General features: G+C 37.4%; 1 protein-coding gene across 1 annotated transcript in view; it reads right to left on the minus strand.

Annotated features, from left to right (window-relative positions):
- The window catches only part of clybl (citrate lyase beta like), a 73,604-nt gene extending 65,153 nt beyond the window's left edge, over positions 1-8,451 (minus strand). The window contains exon 1 of the mRNA XM_065251772.2: positions 8,387-8,451. Within this exon, the coding sequence (XP_065107844.1) occupies positions 8,387-8,430 (44 nt within the window). The 5' untranslated portion in view covers positions 8,431-8,451. The remainder of the gene's footprint in view (positions 1-8,386) is intronic.
- Between the last annotated feature and the right edge of the window lie 16,628 nt (positions 8,452-25,079).

Below are 25,079 nucleotides of genomic sequence, written 5' to 3' on the forward strand. Positions count from 1 at the left end.
GCATAATGTACGCATCACGACAACAAAACGGGCCTTTATGGGCGGCAGTCTTAACTTAAAGCTTAAAAGCTAAATTAGAGGCAGAGATGGCATGCCAGAGTAATCAGTCATATAGGAGCAATGAAAAAACATCCCTCCAAGGCTTGACTGGGCCCCTGGTTTTAACCATATCCGACGGGCAAGCCGTCCACCCCCCTCGTTTACAGCCGCGAAGGACCCCCAGTATTCCTGTAAATAAGTGACGTGGCTTTAACGGTGCCCAGATTCAGCCATGGGAAAAGGTTTCCAGCCTCGTCATCCCTTCTCATAACAAAAGGGCCACATTTCACTGCACCTCCATGAACAAAGGGGATCTGGCTGGTGTCCAATACAGAAATAAATTGCCACTGCCTTCACAAGTGACCCTTAAACCTAGGGTAAACCTTGTGGCGTCATAACAAAGCTACACTGCACCTTTTCACGTCGGCAAACTGCAGACAGCTTTTGACAGTCGCTCCCAGTTTCAAGGTAAAAAAGCGCCCATCATAAAGCGAAGTCTAGGAAACAGGATAAGCACTCCAGCCAAGACTATAAAACGCTCGCTGGGAACTTGAAAGCCATGGAGGCAAAGTTGAGGGCTGCCATCTGGAAACAATAAACAAACAAAAACTAAGCAAACAAATATTGTGTGTAGGAGGAAAATTCGGAGGCGCAAACTGTAACCAAATCGAAGGATGGATACGGGCTGGTGTTACAGACGGATGAGTCCTACAAAGGACAGATTTCTCTCAAGTGTGATGAGGTTACTGACTCAGTCCACTTCCTGTGTATGCCAGGATCTTGGCCTGGTTCTAATGAGCTACAGAACTAGCGGGGCAGCGTCACCCTTTTATTTCCACTGATGTGAACAGACACCCATCACGCTCCCCATTAAGAGGCGCAAGTGAACGGTCTCGCTTGCCTGCGTGGCTCCCATGCACCTCCAACAGGCGCACCCATTCACCCCTCTGCGAAAAGGATGCAGGGTGAGATTAACAGACCTTCTAAACGGAAAACATCCAGAAGGTAAAGGGCAAAAGGGGTCAGAGCAGACCTAAATGTAGTTTAATAGCACATCTGAATAACCTTTAGTTCTGCTGGGAAATAAATCCTCTTGGCTGAATACATGTCCATGACATATATAGTTGCTGACTACTTTCTTTGGTCTTAAGCTAAAAGACACATAACAGAGAAAGTGTGAGGAGAAAGAGATAGTGAGGTGTAATCGTTGCGGGGGTGATATCCATAATTAGTAGGTTTTTTCGGGTTCGTCGTGCACCTAACACATGTCTGCCGAAACCAGGGAAAACTGATTAGCTCCCTTCAAATCCCACAGATGTGTGAATACCTGAAAAGATATCAGGTTTAGCCAAACCTTGAAAATCAAATTGGAGAGAGTGTATTGCATTTGTGGCAAAAAAAGCACTAATTATCTGTAAATTGAAAGTGGCAGGTGCTTTAATAAGATTTTTTGGTATTTTTTAATTTAGGAATAAAAACATGTCATCACAAATTAACATGCATTTTATATATGAATAACAAATCTGAATTAATATTTTACTTTCTTTATCTGTGAATTATCTTTTAATTATTAACAGATATTTAAGAAATGAGAATTAAGCTAATTACTAGCTTTAACTATATCATTAAAATTAAAATTGCCATGCTTACAGTACACAGTCACTACACTTTACGCACAGCATTTCTGTGAATATGACAAAAGTGGTGTTACTTGTTAATTCATACGATAAAAAAGTGTTAACTAGAGACGACTCCCTGAGGAAACAGAGAATTCCCAAGCAGGAGTTTTTCTCACAAACATCACAACCCCAAAGTATTAAAAGCCTATTAATAACTCTAATAACCTAAATTTGAAATGTAACAGTTACTATAAAATTAACATTTAATCACTTATTTAAATTCAATTACAAACTCCCATAATAACATGAAACATACTTGGGATTGCAATGGGGGAAAAGCTTTAAACCAATACTGGTATTTATACCAATACAAACTGGTATTTTAAAAGTCCAATGCATGCAGTAAGAATATAAACCATGCGCAGGATGTAAATAAGCTACAGACACTATCCTAATATTCAAGCTATACAAGAAGGCTGAACTGAAGACTCTCAGCGCCACCTGTCTCTCAAACATTGCCGAATGCAACCCTCGAACCTCCTGCTGCGTAGCCTGAACCCTGATGTGCTCATTTCCAAAGCTAATGAGAAACGGTGGAACGTTGGCGTACTGGTGGAACCTTACAGGCACAGAGAGAGGAAACCGGGCCCAACCTCAGGGCTCCTATCTCCCCATTTACATGTGCTGCACCATGGGAAATCTGCTCCCATTATTATCTCTTCTCTTATTGCTTATGTTCTTTTAATATTTCATTCAGTCATTAAAAAAAGGAACGGATATCATTTCATTGCACGCTTCATCGCCGGAGACTAATTTCATTGTAAGTGCTGTTTGCTCTGGCCTTTGAATTAGAACTTAAGGTCCGTGTTTCTACATAAAATTTGCAGTCTCTAGTGATTTAAGAGGTGGAGTAGAAGTAGATTTATGTATTTTGGCATATGCCAGCCACATGCACTTAATACTGATTAAAATGTATATATACATATAAAGACAGTAATGATGGTACAACATTATTTGGCTGATCAATATTCTTAATACGTCAAGCATGAATAGTGCGTGTACCCTAAAAATAATAATCCAACGATTTTAAATGCTAGCCAATGAATTATCTGTACAATATGGTTAAGGTACTTTTTATACTGATATTTAATGAAGACGCTAGGATATCAAATATAGAATACAGGTGTATGCCTTTCAATAAAATGTCAACTTTTCATTGACTTGCAGGGATACCTAACCGATGTGTGACAACAGGGCTATAATCAAATTGAGAACACTGCCAACACTGACACCATGGGGACACTAAAAGAATTGCCTCCACAACCCCAGTTTCCAAACTGAACAAGTGCAGAAAAAATCCTGCCTGCTGTAAACGTAGCGCTAAAGTTAATGATTATGATGTATAAGACAGGAAATGCATGGTGATTACGACTGATCTTGGCACACTGTGGCATTCCCAGCAGAGGCTGGCTGGTCCAGGTGTCTTTCCAGAGGTCTTCCAGCAGTATGATGAACTGAGCATGGCAGATGCTGTGGCAGGAGATCATGCACGCTAACCCACACACCTCACACTCCAGCCAGTTCACCTGACGCAAGCAGTGACTCAGTGGTTTCTCTATAAATGTTTCTCAGAATTTGTCTTGTTATTCCGGCAAGCAATGAAGCGTATTTGTTAAGCAAAAGCATTTAGAGAGCTAATAAACAACCGGACAGTGTAACACTTTACTGTCAGAGAAAATTATTACTGCTGCATTTATTTTTAGTTCTGATGGTTTTGATTCTATAGTTATGTTCATGCGGAGAGACAGTTTAGTTATTCAAATATAAAATAGGGTGTGTATTTTTTTTTTTTTTTCTAAAAAACTACATTTGTTTTCTGTTGGAAGAAAATGCATGAGCTTTATTAAAGGGATAGTTCACCCAAAGAATTCGTCAACATTGACTAAATAAGAAAATTCAAGTTGGGCAAAATTTTTCAACATTAATTAATATTTAGAAGTTGCTCAAGACCTTTGAAGTTGAACACATTGCGTATTATGTGATACTTTGTGCTAGCATGTATAATTGTTTAGTAATATATGCTTATGGCAGCAATGGACTTATTTGGCCATGCTACATGCAAGTAAAACTGTTTTCGTTGTGATATGTCTTTCAAAGCAAGAAAGCTTCAATGTGAATGAAGACAATAGACAATACATTGAGACAATGGCTAAAGCAACACGAATCAAGTCTATATGGTTACTTGGATCAGAAGAGACTGAAATAACAAAGTTACCCTCAAAGAAGCAAGTTTTATGTGTGTTGTGCGTTTTTAAATTGCACAGTTTTTGCAAAATTATGTGATTTCGAAAATATTCAAAGGCTTTGAGCAACCTCTAGATAGGAACAATTAAAAATTTTGCACAGTGTGTTTTTATTGATATCCTAACACATTTAGTGGCCCATTATAAAGACCATCCAATTATTTACTCACCCTCAAGTTGTTACAAACCTGTATACATTTCTTTGTTCGGCTGAACACAAAGGAAGATATTTGTAATAGAGCAGGAAACAGAAGCACCATTGACTTCCATGGAAGTCAATGGTGCTCAAAAGATTTTTGGTTACAAACATTGCTCAATATATCTTCCTTTATGTTCTGCAGAACAAAGTATACAGGTTTGTAACAACTTGAGGGTGAGTTCAAAATGACTTGAATTTTCATTTTTGGATGAAATATCCCTTTAAGTGTAGCTTAATCTTGACCAAAAATAATCTTTTCTGATATAACCTTTTTAAATAGTCCAAATTCATGTGAAACGTTTCAACATCCCATAGCTGTTATGTCTGAAAACAGTGCATATTCCCAAAACTGTTCATTCAATCCTAGCGGCAAGCTGGATCTATGAACCGCATGAGTCCAGAGGTCTGGCTCTAGAACAAGATTCTATTGTTGCATTGTTCACACATTCCTGAAAGGCCATGTTTATACAGATGCTATTCCACGGGCTATCTGAGGAGCCGCGCTCTGGCTGAGACCCTCCGTTGATCAAAGGTTTTAATGCAAGAGCAGAGGCACTTGTTTGGGTCGGTGGGGACTCGGAGCGCAAATCTCCATCTGTTGGCCGTATGGACCTTCTCAGTTACCTCTGAGACAAGAACGCTTCTAAACTGCCATCCCTCTACATTCAGTTTACTCAGCTGGCTCTCAATCCTGTTACCTCCCCTTTGTTTTGCCCCAGAACATGTGTTAAGTTAATGCACTGTAACAAATTTCAAAGGCCAACTAAGGGGGGGTCAACAATAGGTAATAGACCGATTTATTGATGTACTATTCCGAAAGGCGAGAGCGAGAAGAACACTTTATGATGGAAAAAGGATATTGTTTTTTCACTTGGATCCGTGTACGACGGAGACAAATAAACATGTCTGACTCTGGACTAAAACCTCACAGGGTTTATGAGGGAAACATCTTTGAGTGCAGCGTACCTACGTAACACTAAAATAATCTCAGGCTCGCTTTGATCGCACCGAGTCAGACGGTTTAGCAAGATTTCTGTCTGAAAGCGCTATTCTGTAATCCTGACTAACTTGCAGAATTTGGTTACAGTAAAGCTCTCTTCTTTAATTGGATTAAGGCCACACACCTCAGCTTCTGTTACCAGCACCAATCACTGTGGAAATGAGTTGTCAACACATCACTATTTACTCGGCACTCATTTATTTTCCTAAGGGATGCCTAAGGCTGCAGCTACACTAAAAGGCACCAGATGAGGGGGACTGGGGGCTTTGAACATTTAAAATGATCTGTCCTCTCCTGTTGACTTTGTTCGGAAATGTCACAGTCCTTACGCGCACACACACAGAATATTAGAACAGGAAACAACAACAACCCTAATTTATCCCTTTCATGCACTAGTGAGTTTGAAGCAGTTGATATAAAATTCAAAACGTAGGCTGAGGGTGGATCTCATCCAGTAGTAGTTTGAAAGCAAATAATATGAACAATTAACTTGATGGCGATGGGCACAGAGGGATATTTAAGGGCAAAACATTTAGGTAAAAAAATAATGTGAGTTGAATTTGAAAATCTTTTCAAATAGACCATAAAATATAAGCATAATCAAGACTGCATTAGCATGTATGCTTTATAAAAGTAGACTGCCATAACACCACCATCGCCCCAAAAAAAAACCCTCTAAAATTGCTTCCCATTGCTTTGAGATATCCAAAGGCGTTTGCTCTTAATTGAAAAAGTTATAGTAGCACATTACACTTCATGGTTTTATAACCAGTACTATAAAGCCCAGGCAGGCCCCAAAAGGGGAAGCTGCCCATTAACTTATAGGGGCCAGGCCCGGGAAGTGTAATTGACAAGCTCTAGGCTACTTTCATCACTTGTCGAGTTCATAGCTGCAATCCATGTTTCCTTTAGGATGCTGATGCATCTTTGACATGCGGGTGTTTGTGACAAATCCCAGTGTGCCTGTGAGCCAATGGCTCTGGGCTCTCTATAAAACATGCACACACATTATGCTCGCAGGTCTCAGAATTGAGTCCAGCTCGTGCAGTTAGCCATGTGTTCATACTTCCTTACAAGCCAAATCAGTTTGCTTTTTGGCTTTGTGAGAAGGGGGAAAAAATCACAAGAGCGCCAACAAAATGCAGTTCTTCCTTGTGTCTAAATGTGAACATGCATACAGATTTAAAAGTGAAAACCTTATTTAAGTGCTAACAAATATGAACTATATACTGGTTTAATTAATAGGGCTAAATACATCCTCTTGGCCGACCTCAGGCACCGAAAATGTCATTGGATGCATCTCATATTCACATACTAACTGCAAATATGACAAACCCTGGCGTGACAGTCACTTCACACTGTAGATTAGCTGGTCTATCAGTAGAGCGCCTCTGGAAATTCATCTGCTATGAATTACAGCCACCTGGCACCATGTCCTGATGACCAATGCCCAATACGGAGAGATTACTGAGACCTTAAAACCAAGCCTTCTTTGTTATTGACATTTAAACTGTTTGAAGTCCCTCATTAAAGTCTCTCAAGAGGAATTAAACACAGATGTACCATGCAGAAGTACAGTACTAATTTGCTATAGAGGTTTTGATTTGAAATACTAGGAAGATTTTCTAATATTGTCTAATGCTTAAGCCTACGTAATTTCCCTTTTATTCAAGGTCAGTTTAATTAAGCAATAGTTATATTTTGTGAATATAGTCACATATTTGTTTTATAATGCATAGAAATTAATTTAGTTTTAATTAAATTCATATTTTATATTCAAATGTTCTCGGTACATTGAAAAAAAAATATATTTCGATTTTCATCTTTAAATTAGAATTGTCTGGCAGCCTTTTAAGTACTAAGAAAACAAATTTAAAAATACGAATTAAACATAAAGAAAACATAATCATAAAGCAAACTAAAAATATATATAAATCAGTGGTGGCTCGTGGCTGCTCTTCCGAGGATGCGCTAATTCAAAATAAGTGTTCGGATTGTCATGTGTGTGGTTCCCTTTTCCAAAATATGTGTCCTGCGTGTGGAGAGATTCTGTGTGCATCACGTGTTTTGTCAAAATAAGTGCCTGCTGCAGACGCGTCAAAACCGTTTATAATAAAAGAGACGCTCATGTTCCCTAAATACACGCAAGACACTCCCTTAACAGTAAACTGTGATCATGCATGAGATATGCGAGTATCTGGCAAACGCGAGCGTCTCCTTTCAAGTTCAAGGCAGCAGGCACTTTTTTTGGCACGACTTGTGATGCACACACGATCTCTCAAAGCGCAGAACACATATTTTGAAATGACAAACGACACACATGACAAGCTACATACATGTTGTGACGAACTTCGCATCGTGCGCTACAAAAAAAGAAGTCACCAGCCGTCACTGATATAAATAATAGAAATTATGAAGATATAACTTATTTACTAGTTATTTACTTTTTAAATCCACATCTCTCTGTCACAAGTGTATTTTATAGTGTAAATCGTAAATACAATAAAACAATTAAATTGATAGTTCATCCAAAAATAAAAATATAGTTATGAACCTGTATAAATTTCATTGTTCTGATGAACACAAAGGAAGATATTTTGAGAAATGTTTGTAACCAAATCGTTCATGGAACCTATTTACTTTCATAATATTATTTTTCCTACCATGGAAGTGAATGGGGTGCACGAACGGTTTGGTTACAAACATTTCTCTAAATATCTTCCTTTGTGTTCATCAGAACAAAGAAATTTATACAGGTTTGTAACAACACGAGGGTAAGTAAATGATGACAGAATTTTCATTTTTGGGTGAACTATCCCTTTAAATCATGCTTTAATATGATGTGAATACGATAACAACACGGCTTCTGTTTACATCTGAGACATCTCAGCTTTTTCACAATTAATCTGTAGACAGGATGTTTCTAACAGACATAAGCAAACAACACCCATCGTGGAGTTTTAACTACCACTTCACGCTAATGCTTGCGTTTTGAACCAGACAAACAAACTGATAACTAACTACTCCTTCAGAAAAGAGAAATTCAGTATCAATGTCATGATCATATAAAGCGATTTTACTTCTCTCTGCCTTCACATATATGAGGTCATTTTAAAAGTTTCACTCCATAATTTCAATGCAAGTTGATATAAAACACTGTCATGTATGTACAATGTTTATCCTAAAAACAGAAATTATATGAAATGTCGAGCTGCTTCAAACTTACAGCAGTGTTTCTCTTCCGTAAGCATGAGCTATGCGCAGCGCCATGTTTCCAGCGTCCTCATAGAACTGTTTCCTATTGGCTGTCGCGTTGCTGTGTGTAAAATTAAAGACATTTGATTGGCCAGGCAAAAAAACAGGTGCCTTAAGGAACCGCCCATTCTAGGTTGAAGTTCCATACCATGTACTGTATAGAAAATAATACATGGATCAAATAAATAAATAAATTAAAGGTTTGTTGATAAAAACCCGTTATTAATATATTTAATACATTTCTATTTTTCTTATATATGCCATAAATAAATATGTGACAAAATCTGCAGTGCCAGAGCACATTGCAGGAGTTATTGTATCCCACAATTCAATGGGTTAGATTTTTTAACTCTTTATTTGATATGACTGAGGTAAAACTTTACTACACAGAATTTGAATTTTTTTATCCTAAATGGCATTTTTCAGTAGAAGATCATTCTTCAGCCCGACTCAGTTATATTAAACACGCCTAATAAGGTAATTATATAATACTTTTATAAAGTAAAAAACAATAATGGAATTTTTACTGGGCAGTATACAGTAAGCTAATATCCCATTCGAAACATGCCTCCGTTTGGTAGTGATTCTGGTTGTCATGTCTATGCTCTGACGTGCACGACACCATCACTGGAGCTCGCTCCAGGAGCTGGCGCACAGCAGTGGTGAATTACTACTACTACCATCAGCCAGGTCCATGCGTGGCAAACAAATGACACGCAATATTTGCCATGATTAAATCAGCAGGGGACTTTGAGAAAATGTCAGGTTTCAAAACCCTTTTTTCTGGGTACGTAGTGGTTGCACACCATTGCTTGAGGGGGTGGAACTTTGGAAGATCCTAAAAAACAATTATGTTAACAGTCATTTACAGACCAACAGAAAATATTAAAAGTAAACAATGTATTATGGTATTTTAAGCATCTGCATGTTGATACTTTAGTCCCTATAATTTACACATTATACATAATTATTTGCCCATAATTAGTGAATATATTTTTAGCTATATAACTTTTTACCAGCTCGCAAAAGTTAATTCATTTAAGAGTCAATGAAAATACATATGGTTGTCAAAAATGATATCATACAGCATCAATATTTTCCTGGTATCTTTTTAATTCATGCAATATCGAAAAAATATGGCTCCTTATATTTTTTTATAAGGAGCCATATTAACAAATGCAAATCTCAATACTTCCCTAAAAGTGCCATAATGCCTTGGCAGTGTTGGCAATGTTCACCCAGGGGTACATCCCATCACAGAAATGTCACCGGATTTGGTATGAAACCATGACATTTAGACCCAAGATATCTTTTGTGATTTTCAGGAAGCTTGTTTTTCAGTTTTTAACTTTCTCAGACATACATGTTTCATATGCATGTACAAGAATAAACATATAATGTTTTTATAGGGCTACCTGCATGTTAATGAATATTATATTGGTGGTACATATTAATATTAGTTTATTTTGTTACAAATATTAGCTACACACATGCAAAATAACCCTGAAAGCAGAATAGGCTAAACCACAACAGTGGTTTCCCCCAATGTTTTTTTTTTATCACACACACCCAATCACATTGCAGACTTTCAAATTCATGCACCTGGAGTGTCCCTTTTTTGTTTTTGAGGGTTTTTTGGGGTTTCTAAACTGCCAAAACAATACTGGGCTGCGCAACCTGACCTAACTCGACAGCAGAGTGACATTATCACTATTCATTTATAATGAAGACCCCAACCCAGATATTAAGAAGGGCAACATGTCACAAACAACCCGTGTCATGGTCCCAACACCTAGAACCTGTAAAAACACAAAATCAATTTATTCATCGCCTTCTTGCATTAGGAGGTATTTCAGTTTTGTGCCGTCAGCAAAGAATGAGAGAAAAGGAGGGGGGAGAGAGAGTCCATCATCACTGAACTACATTTATCCACCACTCAGATTAGGTATTACAAATGATATCATGGCAATTTGTCACGCTCCTCAGTTCAGTGATGTTTTACCGACTCATTTGCTATGATACCTTTTACAGATCCAGCTGCGAATCAGAGGCTTGGCATGGGGTTTGGAGCAGACCCCCCTCTGCGGCTGCCCAATGACCTGGAAGGCAAAGGGGATGCCAGTGTCTACAGCATGTGCTGCACTGACAGAGCAGCAGGGTTCTGTCAAAAGGCCTCCCATACAAACTTTCCAGATCACTCTGTTTTTAACAGATGAGTAAGCAGCCACGGACCAAGCCTTCGGATTTGTGAATCACAGGTTTCCTATTTGGTTCTAGTGGCCCTTTTTGACACACCCTGTATCGCCTGCCTCGAAGGGGGCTTGTGTGCTGGTGAATCTGGATGGAGGGGGGGAGATTGCATGTGGCAGGGTCACTGGTTGGGTTAAGCAACAATTTCGATATGTGCTTTTAACAGACAAACGCCTGTGATAGTATCTTGCCTAGATTTCAAAGATAACAACATTGATCTATGCCGGAGAAACACCTGCTCTTTGATGGAGTAATAGCAGTTTAAAACAATCAATTCATCCTTTATGCATACTAACAAAGATAAGACATTGCACCGAGTGAAATCTATCCATGAATAACTATAGGAACTTTAGTGATTTGAGCATAACTTGCAATGTCAACAGAGGCCTAAAATGAATAGTGACAGCAAAATTGTGGTAATTGCCAGTTGCTTGCAGTCAGGGTTGGTATAGACCTGGTCAACACATTAACAAAATCACAGGAAACGCTTTCAGGAGTCCCCACCCCCAACCACACTGAAAACAACTTTTTCACCTCATTTAACTAAATTAATGAGCAGGTTTGGGTCCATTTAAAAATACAACGAAAATAAATAGGAAAATGATCAAAGTGGACAGTTCAGCAGCTGCCACGTTTGAAGTAAACATGCATGTACTGCGTTCTCACAATGAAAGATGTATCCTCATCTCATTCAAAGCCCTTATGTTGAAACAAATGAATTACTCAGAAAAAGTCTTCTGAAGTCATACATGACAGTATTCCGGTAACATAAAAAACAGGTTTGAAAGTGCAAATAAGAAAAAACATTTTTGAGGAGATCTTAAATAACATTTATTAATTTATTCATCAGATGCTTTCATTTAGAAGATTAAAAAAAAATCTAAATACAAAGGACTGGGAAAGTTTTTGGTTCCTTTAATACATTATAGCTTTATAGCTTAAATATTTGTATTATCATTTTGCAACGTTGTTTATTTCCTGTGCTGCATTGTTTCCTCTCTGTATAAATTCACTTTTCTCATTTCCTTTCTCTCTCTCTCTTTCTTCTCTCTGGTGACCTTTCCCTCTCATCAAACAGACAAGGACAATATGTTTGCTTATGCCATGGTCGTATGATCAATGAATTGATATGAGTTCATTCATTATTCATGCTCAGTTTTGCATAAGCATTTCCCTATCATGTCTGTCACTTACATAGTCTACATTATGAAAGCAGCTCGTCTCTTCACAGTGGTCACAACTAGCTAGTTAGTACAGACATGACTTGCACAGGGGACATGCACCAAATGCCTCTCCACTGACCCGTGAACTAGAAAAACAAGCAAACAGCGACAGCAAGACAAGTGGTGGCAGTATCTGATTATTAAAATATTATTGGGGCGAGGAAACATGCCCTACTGCCAAAGCCGTTGGGTAAGCATGAATACATTGGCCCTCAAGCACATGCCGGTGATGAGGGGAAAGGTGAAAACAGGTTTTACTCTACTGGCCGGACACATTAATGGAGGTCATGCCACAAATTGGGTCTAATTATGTAGGTGCCAATTAGGCATGGGCCGGTTACTGGTTTCAAGGTATACCGAGGTTTTCAACAGTAAAGGTTTTAAAAACACTAATGTGATACCGTCTCCAAGGTATGAGCTGTGTTTATACAAAATTTATTAATGTGATTGATTTTATGTTTACATTTAATATACATTACAAAAATATTATATATTGATTGAAAGCATATTATCATTTAAAGGCTTTATTTTTACCTGACAATTGAAAATAACAAAATTTAAGGTTGCAATGGCAATACCGCAACACCGTGAAACCGTGAGTTTTTGCTAAAGATTATCATACCGCCAATGCGCATGCAATGCCCGATGCATAAATTCTTTGAATTGACACAATGTCTTATCAAGAATGGTCATAATTCTTTAGCTGAGTATGTACAATGTTGTCAAAAAAGTTGCAAGACATTCTGTAAATGAAAAGCAAATCTGAAATTTGCTGAAGCCAGTTTGTCAGGTTAAAGAAATAAACAAATACGGTATAATGTGGAAACATATTATGGTTTGTCAATGATTATTTTAAAAATAAACAACATTATGAATAGCTTAAACACACTTTAAACTTATTTTATTTTTTTGCAGTGAAGTTTTTATTTGCCATAAAAAGTAAACAAAAATAGAAATATAAAATTATTATTTTTTGCTCCTGGAGCCTTTTAAAGGTCTCAAAGTTTTCATATTTCAAAACATTTTATTTGTGACAAGAGTATGCAGCAAACCAACAAAACCTATTTTTTTAAATAATTTTTTATGTATAAAATAAAACCATATTATTTTTATTTATTACAATAATTTTAAACTGCTATAAAAAAATCTTATTTAATATTTTCACCTCCAGACACTCCACACCGTATAAACCTTAAAGTGTCTTCTTTAAAACAAGACCAAAATTAGGCTTCTAGACCCAAAAAATAAGTTATATTCATTTGAAGGGGTACATCACCCTTTCACCCCCCACTCAAAAAGGGCTGTGCCAGGTAAAGGGTTAAAAATAAGTCACTGCACAATAGTTATTGTCCTATTGTTTAATTTAAATATACATGCTTTAAAATGTACTAACTTTTTGTTATTGCGCCACCTAGTGTATAAATCTCTCTAAGCCACTTGATTAGTCACAGGTTTACAGGTTTTCCTCAAGTCGTATACACAAACCATTTTACACAATCCCTGACTTGTTTGCATTGTGTCCATTCATCAGCTACAGTAACAAAATAACATAATTAACACTTAAAAGCGCTTAAGGTAATTTTTGCCAAATTTGCTTGAGCTCCTTGACGTACCCTTAACACTGACTAGCTGATCTCTAGACTAAAGCTCTTTAATGTTCGCACCTTTTTTTTATATAAATATCCTCCCACCCTGGGCATAAGAAAGCTGTCAGCAGAACATTTGTTTTCCATTTTTCACCACTGTGGGCTGTTCAGGAGGCCAAAGTTTGACAAGGCGTTAAAAATGTACACCAACACTTACTATTTGCCCTTCAGAAAATTTTAGCAGCTTAGCAGATGGGGTTTAATCTGACACCGTTTTATTTTTTTCTCATTTTCTCTCATTCAGATCAATGCCACTGATTTCACACACTGCATAAATGTACGCTTGAGTGCACTAACAAAGTTCAGGATGGAATATGTGCATACTGCTTTACATTGGGTCATACAGTACACAATGCTTAAAGGGACAGTTCACCCAAAAACGAAAATGATGTCATCAATTTCTCACTCTCATGTTGTTACAAACCCATTTAAATTTCTATGTCCTGATGAACACACACACAAAAAAATACTTTGAGGAATGTTTGTAACCAAAGCGATCATGAGCCCCATTCACTTCTATAGGATAAAAGAATACAGTGGAAGTGAATGGGGCTCAAAATCATTCCTTAAAATAACTTCCTTCATGTTCATCAGAACAAAGATATTTATACAGGTTTGTAACAGCATGAGAGTGTGTAAATTATTACAGAAATTTCATTTTTGGGTGAAGTATCCCTTTAACACACTTATTAAGAGATTTTAGAAAAAAATCATTGCACTTCTGCACATAACTTCATTACTTTGCATTGCATTTACTTCGCAATTTTAGTAAAAGCACTGTTTAATCTAAAATTAGGCATGTCAAGGTTAGCATTTTAAGAAGTTGTAAGACAAAACAAGAGACCATCTCGATGAACTTTAGTATGTGTTACTTGAAAGAGCATTAGACAAAGGCCAAAGAGGAACTACATTGAAACTATTAAGTTCCTGCTTTTCTTCTCAGGTAAACATTATAGCTACATGATTTGCTGCTGTGTAATCGAAAGCACTGCCAAACATTAACTACTTCAAGCTGTCATTGAAGTTTGTGGAATTTGCTTTCTTTTCCATCTCTGTATAGTGACTGAGACACTTTTGTTAAACTGTGAAGGCCCACAAGGGAGAAAACACAAAGATCACACATCACTTCCAAGACAGGCAGAATTATATAAACCACCCTTTGAATAGATCAACACACATCTGTTTCCTTCAGTGTCTGAGCCTCCCCAAATGAGACTCGCTATGGGTGAAGGCGAGCCCACTAGAGGCTAAGCGATCTAGACGTGGGAGATGCCGAAACTCAACAGCGTGATGAAAGCGGCATGGCACACGTGGAATCCCGCATGTCAGGTGGAGAGTCAAACTGAAATAGATATCACAAGCACAGCCCGGAGAGTCAAATCCATGCCCGCCGTTGACCTGATACCAGTAAGAAAACCGCAGAATGTGGCCGAGTGACCGGGCAGGGCTTGAGTTGTCCAGTTGTCACCCCCCTGATGCTGATTTGGTTTAATGAGCGGCGTGCTGTCACCACACATCTCTCCTCTGCGTACGCTTGTACAATCTGGCAGCTGTGGAACCTGCTGGAGTCTATGAAACTCCTCTGCTGACTACTAAAGAAACTATAAGAGTGCATTGGGTAATATTCACATGCAAATAAACCATATAGAAAATCAATATAAGGAAGGAAGCCCTTCATACGGATGGTCCCAAAGAGGTGTGTTGATAACCTTACCTGCTCCCCGTACAAATTGTACAGTATGACTTTAACATGAACTGTGGATGATGATGTCATTACAGTACAGTATATACTGTAGAGAGGGAGATGCTGACTCAGACTCGGTTTCGGATATATGCAAAAGCCTTATCCATTTTATTACATTGTGTTTATGTACAGTGTGTGCAAAAAAATTCCCCAGGTTTTAAAAGAGGGAACAGATGTAAACTACATCAGATCTTGTCAATTATGCAAATGAGATGAGACCTTTTGTTTTTGGATGAGTGTGTACGCCTGAACTTTCTCAGAAGTGTTTATGATCAAAATCAAGTGTGGGTTTGGGGACATTTCAACAGACCAGCTTCCACTCTGAATTCCTCTTAGGCATCCTTCTGGAAAATGGCATAAGGTTTACAAAACATCATTGTGGCTGTGGCACCAATTACTGTTAATATATGTCAAATGGGTAAAGGCACAGGCTTAGAAGCAGACTGATCACTCCGATAACACCAACTGTCAGTCTGTTAGCTGCAAAGCAGCCCACTGAAATAATTAGTCCAATAAGACAATACAATAAAAGCCAAATGACATCTTAAATATGGGCCCTCCCTTTTATGACATGAAAACAAGATATTCAATAGACTGAGAATATATTTGTTAAATGGGAATTAGACTGAATCCATGTCAGTGATCCTTGTTTTAGTAGCCTATATGCCATTTTTTTTAAACTATTTGCATGACTATTTGCACATGCCATTTTGGTCTTATATATAAAATTACATGTCTATGGACTAGATACATAAACTTATAAGATGATTTATTAAGAAAAGCAAAACAAAAGAGAACTAAAAAAAATCATAGTTAAACAAATGAGTCAAAGGATCTCTATATAAGTAAAACTGTAAGTACTGAGGAAAAATAACTATTTTTGAATTAAATTAATATGTATTGCATAAATGGGGCATGTGACAGCTTGAAATTAGCTCAAACAGACTATAGCTTAAGTCTGGTTGCTGCTTTATAAGCATAGAGCAGTAATTGTTAAAGTGTGGTCCGCGGACCACTAGTGGTCCTCCAAACCCTCCCAGTGGTCCGCCAAAAGATGACCTAAACTAGGCAAGTGTTTATACAATCGTCACTTATTTAATTTGATTTTTAATGCACTTGTGAAACTGTGATATCAGTTCTTAGCATTTTGTTTTAATAACATAAAAATGGATCAGTGGCCAAACCAAAGAGGAGTCAAAAGAAAAGATCAAACATCAACTGAAAGCAGTTTGGACATTAAGGGGAAAAAATTTTTTCAGCATTTTATTGTTACCATAGTTACAACCATAAACTTCATATACCCACCACCTCAATTTTAAATTAATGTCTATGTCTTTGGAATGACATTAAGTGGGACCTAGGCTGTTACAGTACAGAATGTGCAGTTTGTTGTTCATATTAAGGTGCAACTCATTTCACATTTACTTTTGCAAATGAAATAAAATTCATATAATAATTTCTGAACATAGCATTGCATTTGTGTTTAAAAAATTAGTTTTTGACTTAAAACAGTTGCATATTAAACTTAAATTTAGCTTATCTTTCCTATTTTGTTGTGTTTTGGGGGCGTGTTAGAGTCGGATTCTGTTAGGTGGTCCTCAGAAAAAAATCGGTAGATAAAGTGGTCATTGGGCTGAAAAAGTTTGAGAAACACTGGCATAGAGCAATACACCAACAACAACTGTTGCCTTGCATTATTGTATTTAAAAACACCTTTCCACCAGTGGAACACCTTACTTTAATGTTTCACACTTAAAATCTAATCTAATCATGACAAATTGTATATCATTGGAAAGGTCTAGGGGTCTACACATTAGAATACACATTTCACCAGGGTATACATTTATAAAATTATATTTATATATTTGTTACTATTCATAAAAATAATATTTATAAACATTTTAAAATAATTATTTTATAAATAATATTTATAAAATAATCTATGCATAGTAATTGATTAATTTATGTGCATAAATATTTAAAAATGCTAAAAATTGTCACTTTTTATAAGGCTCTAGGAATGTATAGTTTTCATATTTCAAAACCTTTTTGCACTAGTGCAGAGAAAGTAATATTTCAAAACCTTTTTGCTATAGTGCAGAGAAAGTAATGTATCAATTTGTGACAAGAGTATGCAGCAAACCATTGACACCTAGTGGCCATTGTTGGTAAATCTACTAAAAACGTTTTTTTGTGATTTTAACTTGAAATTTTGATCAAAACTAGTTGAGAAACTATAGCTTTTTTGTCTGAAATATTTTCATTTTTATAGATTTTTTAATATAACATTTATATTTTTTTGTGTTTTTTATTTATTAAAATAAACTTAATCTGCTATAGATTTGTATTAATAAATATTAATATTAACAACTACATTAACACCTCTTAAAACTTTAAAGTGTCTACTTTATAAAGAGACCAAGATTAGACTTCTAAAGAATGCCAGAGTTATACTCATTAAAATGTCACCTTTTAAGCCCCCCCCACACTCAAAAAGGGATGGGTGACAGTTAAGGGGTTAAAGATTGAAGTTAAGTAATCGAAAACCACCAAAATTAATAAGGCATAGGCCTACCTAAAACTAAAAGAGTTGTAAAACTACTATCAATATCATTACACAGGTAACACAGGTATCACCCATTCACATAATGTGCAAAATAACCAAACCTTTGTGAATCTATCTACTAAAAACCTAGCAAAGAAAAAGCTAAAAAAATTACAATCTAGCAAACTGTAAACTATTTTTAACCTTGGTTTGAGTGCATTTGACATTTTTGCTATGCACACGAATGTTATTCACCAACTTATGCCTGAAAACATAAAAAAGATAAATATTTTCTTTATACTGTATAATGAACGGTAGTAGAATAAACGTGTCTCTCTCAACATTGCAGACAGTGGGGCCGTGGCTCATCTGTGTAAAGCAAGCTGGCTGTGATCTCCCGAGAGCACAGCACTTGTCTCCCACTGAGTGCAGTTGAGAAGTACAGACCGGCCTTTACTCTGAAAGACAATCTCTGCCTAAAACACAGCAATGCAGTTCCTGTGGAGCACACAAGCAAACATTTGTAGGAGACTTTTATTACCTTTAGTAATATCTTTTGACATTCACATTTCTGAAATGCCCTTTAACCCTCTGCCCCAAATTATGATGTCCGAAACCTCAATATGCAAAAAGAGTAGACACTATTCAATCCTGTTGAGGCCAAGTAAACGGAGCCACCAAAATCAAAAACTTAATCTATTTAAAATACTGCTATGAACTGTTCAACAATACCTAAATATAGTAAATTATAATTGTGGGTTCTTAAGACACGTTGTACAGTAGGTTAACAAACATACAGCTCAAATGACAATGAACAAATCTTTCAGGCCATAAGTAGGCGATCTAGAATGCAGCATACCACTGGTTTCCTGTAAGAGCAAAAACATTGTGCTACATTTGACATGCAGCTGAATGTATGTAGCGCGTTTTCACGCGATTGCAAATGAGTGACATTGCTAGAGATGTGTGTCCAAAAAAGCCATGTGTAATTGGTGATGATGGAAATGAACACAAGCCACGTGAGGTCACTGACAAAGAAGCACCGTTGTCACCAACAAAGGGCTGGTGGGAGAGATGACGGCTCTAAAAGGGGCAAGGCAACTTCAAAGCCTGCCGGAATCTTTCTTTTCTCCTTCACACACCCAGAGCTCTCTAAAAAGTAATTTTTTGGTATATTATTATTATCTTATCATTCTGCCTGGATGAATTCACAATCAAGAATTAAAACATTTGCATGAAAGCGAGATAGTGTGAGATTATGGGGTGAGTCAATAATAAAATGGTCAGGTCGTGCCAGGTTACACATGTGGACAACTTATACTGTAATTAGTTTACTTATCTTTACCTTAACTTGACCTGTCCTTTTAATATTTTCAAGATTATGTACATCATACCCTTTATATGGCTGGAATTGTTATGCATAGAATAAAACACAACACAATACAAACAAACTTCAATACTTCATAAATGTCTTATATATAATAGAAATAGATTTATGCATCTTCACTTATGAATTTGTCAGACATGTATATTCAAAGCGACTTAAAGTACATTTGTTTTATACATTTTATCAGTGTTCCCTTGTAATCAAACCCATGTGGTTTGTGCTGCTAACGCAATGCTTTAACAGTTAAGCTACAGAAACAAACAGTCATATACAGCTGGTAAACTTAAGATATTCAAAAACACTTTATTGTTTAAGGAAATTTGCAGTGTGCTAAAATCTAAGGGGGCAAGTTGGTTGAGGTAGTCATGCTTGCAAAATAAAAAAATACACTATTCAGCATATCCACTGTTATGAGCCAGAAAATAATTATTTATTACAGTTCACTAATTATTTTTGTGAAATAAATATAGCAGCAGCTATAAAATGCATGGCATTGCCAGGTGCTCCAGTGAATTAAAATTCAAGTGATTTGGCAAGTACGCTCCTCCCTCTAGTGGTCATAAAATTAATTACCATTTGTAAATTGAGATTTTCTGTTTGTGGTGAAACTGTATTTTACCAACATCTTCTTTTCTTATATTATAAGAAAATAATATTTTATTATTTATAGCCTTTCAACCAAACCGACTTAAAAAACTGTTCCCAAATTCTACACATGGTATGGCATTTGACTTGGCATTTTCACATCCATTAATAATTACTATCTCTGTCTTAGGTGCTGAACCCCTGCGTGGATGATTGAGACCATACCCTTGACAACTGCATAAAGTGTGAAACAATACTTAAATACAACCGCAGGATTACAGTTCATAGCAGCAGCATTACCTGAACAAAGATCCTGTACTGTTGTAAATGAGCACTACATTTCTTTGTTGTTTTGAAATCCAAAAGGAGGAAACTAAGCATTGCATAAAATTATTTTTGGCAAACCGATTCTCCGAAATCTGCAATTGCGTATAGCTTATAGCATCCTGCTTCACTGTTTTTTTATTCTTCAGCTGTAGTTGCATTTAAAATGCAAAAACCCTCCAAATCAGTTTCACCCTGATCTCCCTCCCCTTCCTGAACAAACAGAAAAAGGTCAAACTTCTAAGAACCGACTTTCATGTTCATCTCACGCTGGGTCATCACTTCAATATCCAAAAATGTTTTCTGTCACTTGGCCATCAACACTGCATACACTAACTCGGATTCTGCTTATTATTTAAGTACTGTATAGCTATCCATGTGTGCTTGACTTTCATTTCCTATATTCAATGAACGAGAGCATGAAACAGTTTTTTTCTTACCAAAAACAAGAATGAATAGACTGCCATCTGGTTGGAACAATGACTGAGTCATGCAATGACCTCAAAAATATTTCATAATTACTGTGCCATACTTTAAAATGTTTTGAATGCATTTTGCATCAGATAGTACATCAAACCTAGCACAAGTATCAACCCCCAAATTTTTTTAGGTAATGTATTTGTAGACTTCTTATTTGTAAAACATACTGAAACATTTTAATAGTTAATAAAACTGATAAATTACACCTGCGAGCATCATATAACGTGTGTAGAGTGTCCCATCTGTCCTTTTTATGCTCCGAAGTGTGCTCATCAGCACCCCCTTTGCACCCTTGATGCGGTCAAGTCTGGCCCTGTCCCATATGGCACACTCTGGACTTGTGGACTTCCTCAAAGTCCACACTTTGATGACATCATGAAGTGCAGACCATAGGGAACCTTGATGCGAGTCCACGAGGGCACACCGGAGTCGTATTTTGGGACAGACTCGAGCGTCACGCCGGAAATAGGAAGAGAAGTTGCCCATCAGTGTGAACTCCCCCTTTCCTTCATCTGATTGGTCTGATTGCTCTTTCGCAAGGACTTCTGGGTTGGTAACGTGCGGGAAGGGGTGCTGATGAGCACATTTCTGAGCGTAAAAATGGCAGATGGGACACCTTACTAGACTAAGCGAGCATGTGTGATTTAAGAAGACGAAACCGAAAGTAAACATGAATTGCGCCATTTGGGACAGGGCCACTGTCCTAAAATACGCCTTTGGGGTAGCCTCGTGGACTCGTGTTAAGGGGCCCTAAAGGCTGCACTACATGATGTCATCAAAGTGTGGACTCCAAGTGTGCCAATAGGCTTTATGTCCAGCTGCACTACTTCCTGAACTTCAGCCAGCTCCTTGTTTCCTGTCTGCCATTATTGGACAAACTGATTAATCCAGGTGTGTCTGATTATTGTTGTTGTGACTACTGAGGTCAGGCACACCTGGATTAATCAGTTTGTTTGTGTCTACTGAGGTCAGGCACACCTGGATTAATCGGTTTGTCCAATAATGGCAGACAGGAAACAAGGAGCTGGCTGAAGTTCAGGAAGTAGTGCAGTTGGGCATAAAGCCTATTTGGACAGGGCTGAACACATAAACGTCACAAAAAGGGAAACCTAACGTTTCATTTACTAAAATGACTATTAAAACAAGGTAAAGTAAAAATGCAAAGAAAAGTCATTTGCTTGCAGTTGGTTTGGTTTTCTAATGCAAATATTTTCTTCATATTTGTAAGTTTTTGGATTATAAATCTTTTTTGGATATCATGCATGATATCCTTTTGTATGTAGAGGTAATAAGGTGCACACTTTTTGGAAGGGGGGGGGGGGGGGAGAAAAGCTTTGTAACCCTGTGTCACATACAGTAATACTGATCTAATGTGTGGTATTAGCTTCTGTCTACACAAGGAATTATTGTTGTGACCTGTGTGTATTGTATCATAACTGTAAATGACTGGTGAAGATAAGTGACCTTTTGCTGGTCTCAAACTATTTACTTCAATTACAGTAGAGAAGCTATTGTGGACACCAGCTGTGACCATGCCAGGCCACAACTGTACTTACTGTACCTTAATTCTTATGACATACTGATGGTGGCAAAGCTGTCTGGCTAAAAAAAAATACATTAACAGTTTATAAAAAGAATAGTTTTACAAACACTAAAAAGTGATGGGCATTTTTTCAACCCAGCGTTGGGTCAAAAAGGGATAAAATCAGTCTGCTAGCATTGTAATTTAAAGGGATAGTTTATCCAAAAAATAAAATATGCTATATACTCACCTCATGCCATCTGATTTGTGGGTGACTTTTTGCTTATAGAACAAAGTGGTTTCCGCCACTTTGAGAGTTCAAAAAGCAGATGTATCCAATACAAAAGTAATCCCCACGACTCCCAATGACATATTGACACCTCATGAAGCATATTGAAACCTCATGATTGTTTTTGCAGGAAACAGAACGTTATTTACAACATTATTAGTGTTAATATTAAACATGAGAACGCCGCTCTTCTTGTAGTATTTGGTTGCGGCCAGCCTCTTAGCGCCACCTATAGAGCAGGAGAATAAAGCGCACTTCTTAGCTACACTCTCAGAAATAAAGGTACAAAACTGTACCTTTTCTGTCACTGGGGCTGTATCCCAAGTTTCCGTTTGGTACCTTTACATGAATAAAAAAAAGAAAACAATTTTGGGTAGATTACCGTACCTTTAGGACCTACATTGTTAGAAAAAAGTCAAAATATGTACCCTAGCTCTCAGTGGGGCAGCACCCTTAAGAAGGTAATTGTATTGACCATTAGGTACAGATTTGTACACATTTAGTACCAATATGTACCTTTGAAATACTAATATGTATTTTTGAGGTACTAATGAGCTCTCTTTGGTCCCAGTATGTACCTCTGAGGTAAAAAAATGAAATCCTAAGGTGCAAAGCTGTACTTTTTGAAAGGGTACAGCCCCAGTGACAGAAAAGGTACAGTTTTGTACCTTTTTTTCTGAGAGTGTATAAGAGGTGCATATTTCAGGGGCTACGGCCTTCCAAAGCCAAATTTGAAGGCCAATGACGTCACCGGGCCGCAACGAAGCTGTATCAATTCGAAGTCTCATTCACATGCAAGCCTCCAAATGTGGTCTTTTTTCTGCTGATACTGTACCAAGGATCCATAGATATATCCTTCACAGCCTGGAATATCCCAAGATTCAATGTGTGCCTGTGACGTCTGGGTATTTTGAAATAAACATTCAAAACTGTTGTTAAATAAAAGTGTATATTTTGCAAATTAAAGGTCCTTGTTACTGTTTTACTATGATTTTTTGGTGATGTGAATTAATAATAATTAATTAATGCGTTACATTTATATAGCGCTTTTCTCAGTACTCAAAGCGCTTTACATATGAATGGGGGAATCTCCTCGACCACCACCAATGTGCAGCATCCACCTGGATGATGCGACGGCAGCCATTTTGCGCCAGAACGCCCACCACACACCAGCTTATTAGTGGAGAGGAGACCAATATTATTGCTGCAATATTGTGTGTGTTGCATTTTGCTTTTGTATATTTCTAAGGTTGGTGAATTTTACATAATGTTGGGTAGTTTAATCTGCATCAATGTGTCATATTTTCTAAAAAAAAAATATATATATATCTGGCTCCATATTTATTTTTAAAAGTCTGATAGGTCTCCACCAGGGGCGGAGTGGGACCCAAAAATCTACCGGGAAATTTCATAGACCACCAGCCCTCCATGGTCAAAAAAAAATGAAAAAAGAAAATGGTTCCCTGTAAATTAGCAAATGCTGAAATCTAAAATTACAATAAAATGACTGCACAACAACATGAAATACCAAGTGTAATAACTATTATTTAAAAGATCTTAAAGTCAACAACAGTTCCCTAGTTTTAGGTAAGATTAAGCTTACTATGGTTGCAAAGCAGCTGCTTATAAAATTATTAAGCCTGTTTGTCAGTCATCGTGTGATAACGAAAATATAACGCAACTTACATGTTCTGAGCAGGTGTTGTCAGTGAACAGGCTGTAAACTGTTGGCTAAGTTACATACACTCGTGAAAAACTGATGCTGATTATCTGGGAAACATTCTCTAACAGCAGTCAAGTTGTCATTGTTTGTGTCAAAGTTGTGCATTTGTTGTAACATTAAAACAGGAGATCAGACTTAGGCTACTCTGTGCTGCTCAAAGTGATGCTCGGAGCTCCATTCCTCGATGGGTGTGTGAGGCTATGCTTTTTTATTGGTTGTTGCATTAAATCTTACCCAGATACAACAGTGCTATTTTCTGATTGGCTATTGTGAAGCCTCTTTCTTTTCGTTTTTTTGATTAGCTGATAGAATTCCAGGGGAGACGGGCTTGATAGAGAGAGCGGTGCGGCCAGATACATTTTGAGCGCTGAAGCATATTAAATATATGATAAATAGTTTTTAGTGTGGCCGGAGTGCACGACTAAAGACTGAAAGCACGGCTATTATCAGACCGGCCCTCGCGGCCTTAAAACACTACCGGCCCGCCGGGAAAAGTCCCGACTCTCCCGATTGCCACTCCGCCCCTGGTCTCCACTGACAAGCTGTAAGGAGGTGCCGAACCCTGACAAAAGATATTTCTTAGACCAGTGTTGGAGAAAATGATTTATTTATAGTTTCTTTATAACCAATTACTTTGCTACTTCCTCACAGCAACAAAGGTAAAATTGAGTGCTGTTCTTTGAATCTTAACACCCCCACCCTACAGAGTTTTGGGGTGTTGGAAAGTTTTTGCTTAGTTAACACACAGCTTTCACCTATAGTCCAGTTTAATATGTTTTTAGATATGTGTGTGTGCATGTTAAATTCATGACGCATATTGTTTCCTTTGACTTGTCTTTGTGGGTGTTAACTCTTGCAGAGAGGGAATCAGAGAGAGACACCCTGAGCATATCCTTATGGGACAGCTCTCTGATTCTCTCCCACGCGAGAAATATTAAATCCTTAT

Source organism: Paramisgurnus dabryanus, chromosome 15, assembly GCF_030506205.2.
Source record: "Paramisgurnus dabryanus chromosome 15, PD_genome_1.1, whole genome shotgun sequence".
Lineage (NCBI taxonomy): Eukaryota > Metazoa > Chordata > Actinopteri > Cypriniformes > Cobitidae > Paramisgurnus > Paramisgurnus dabryanus.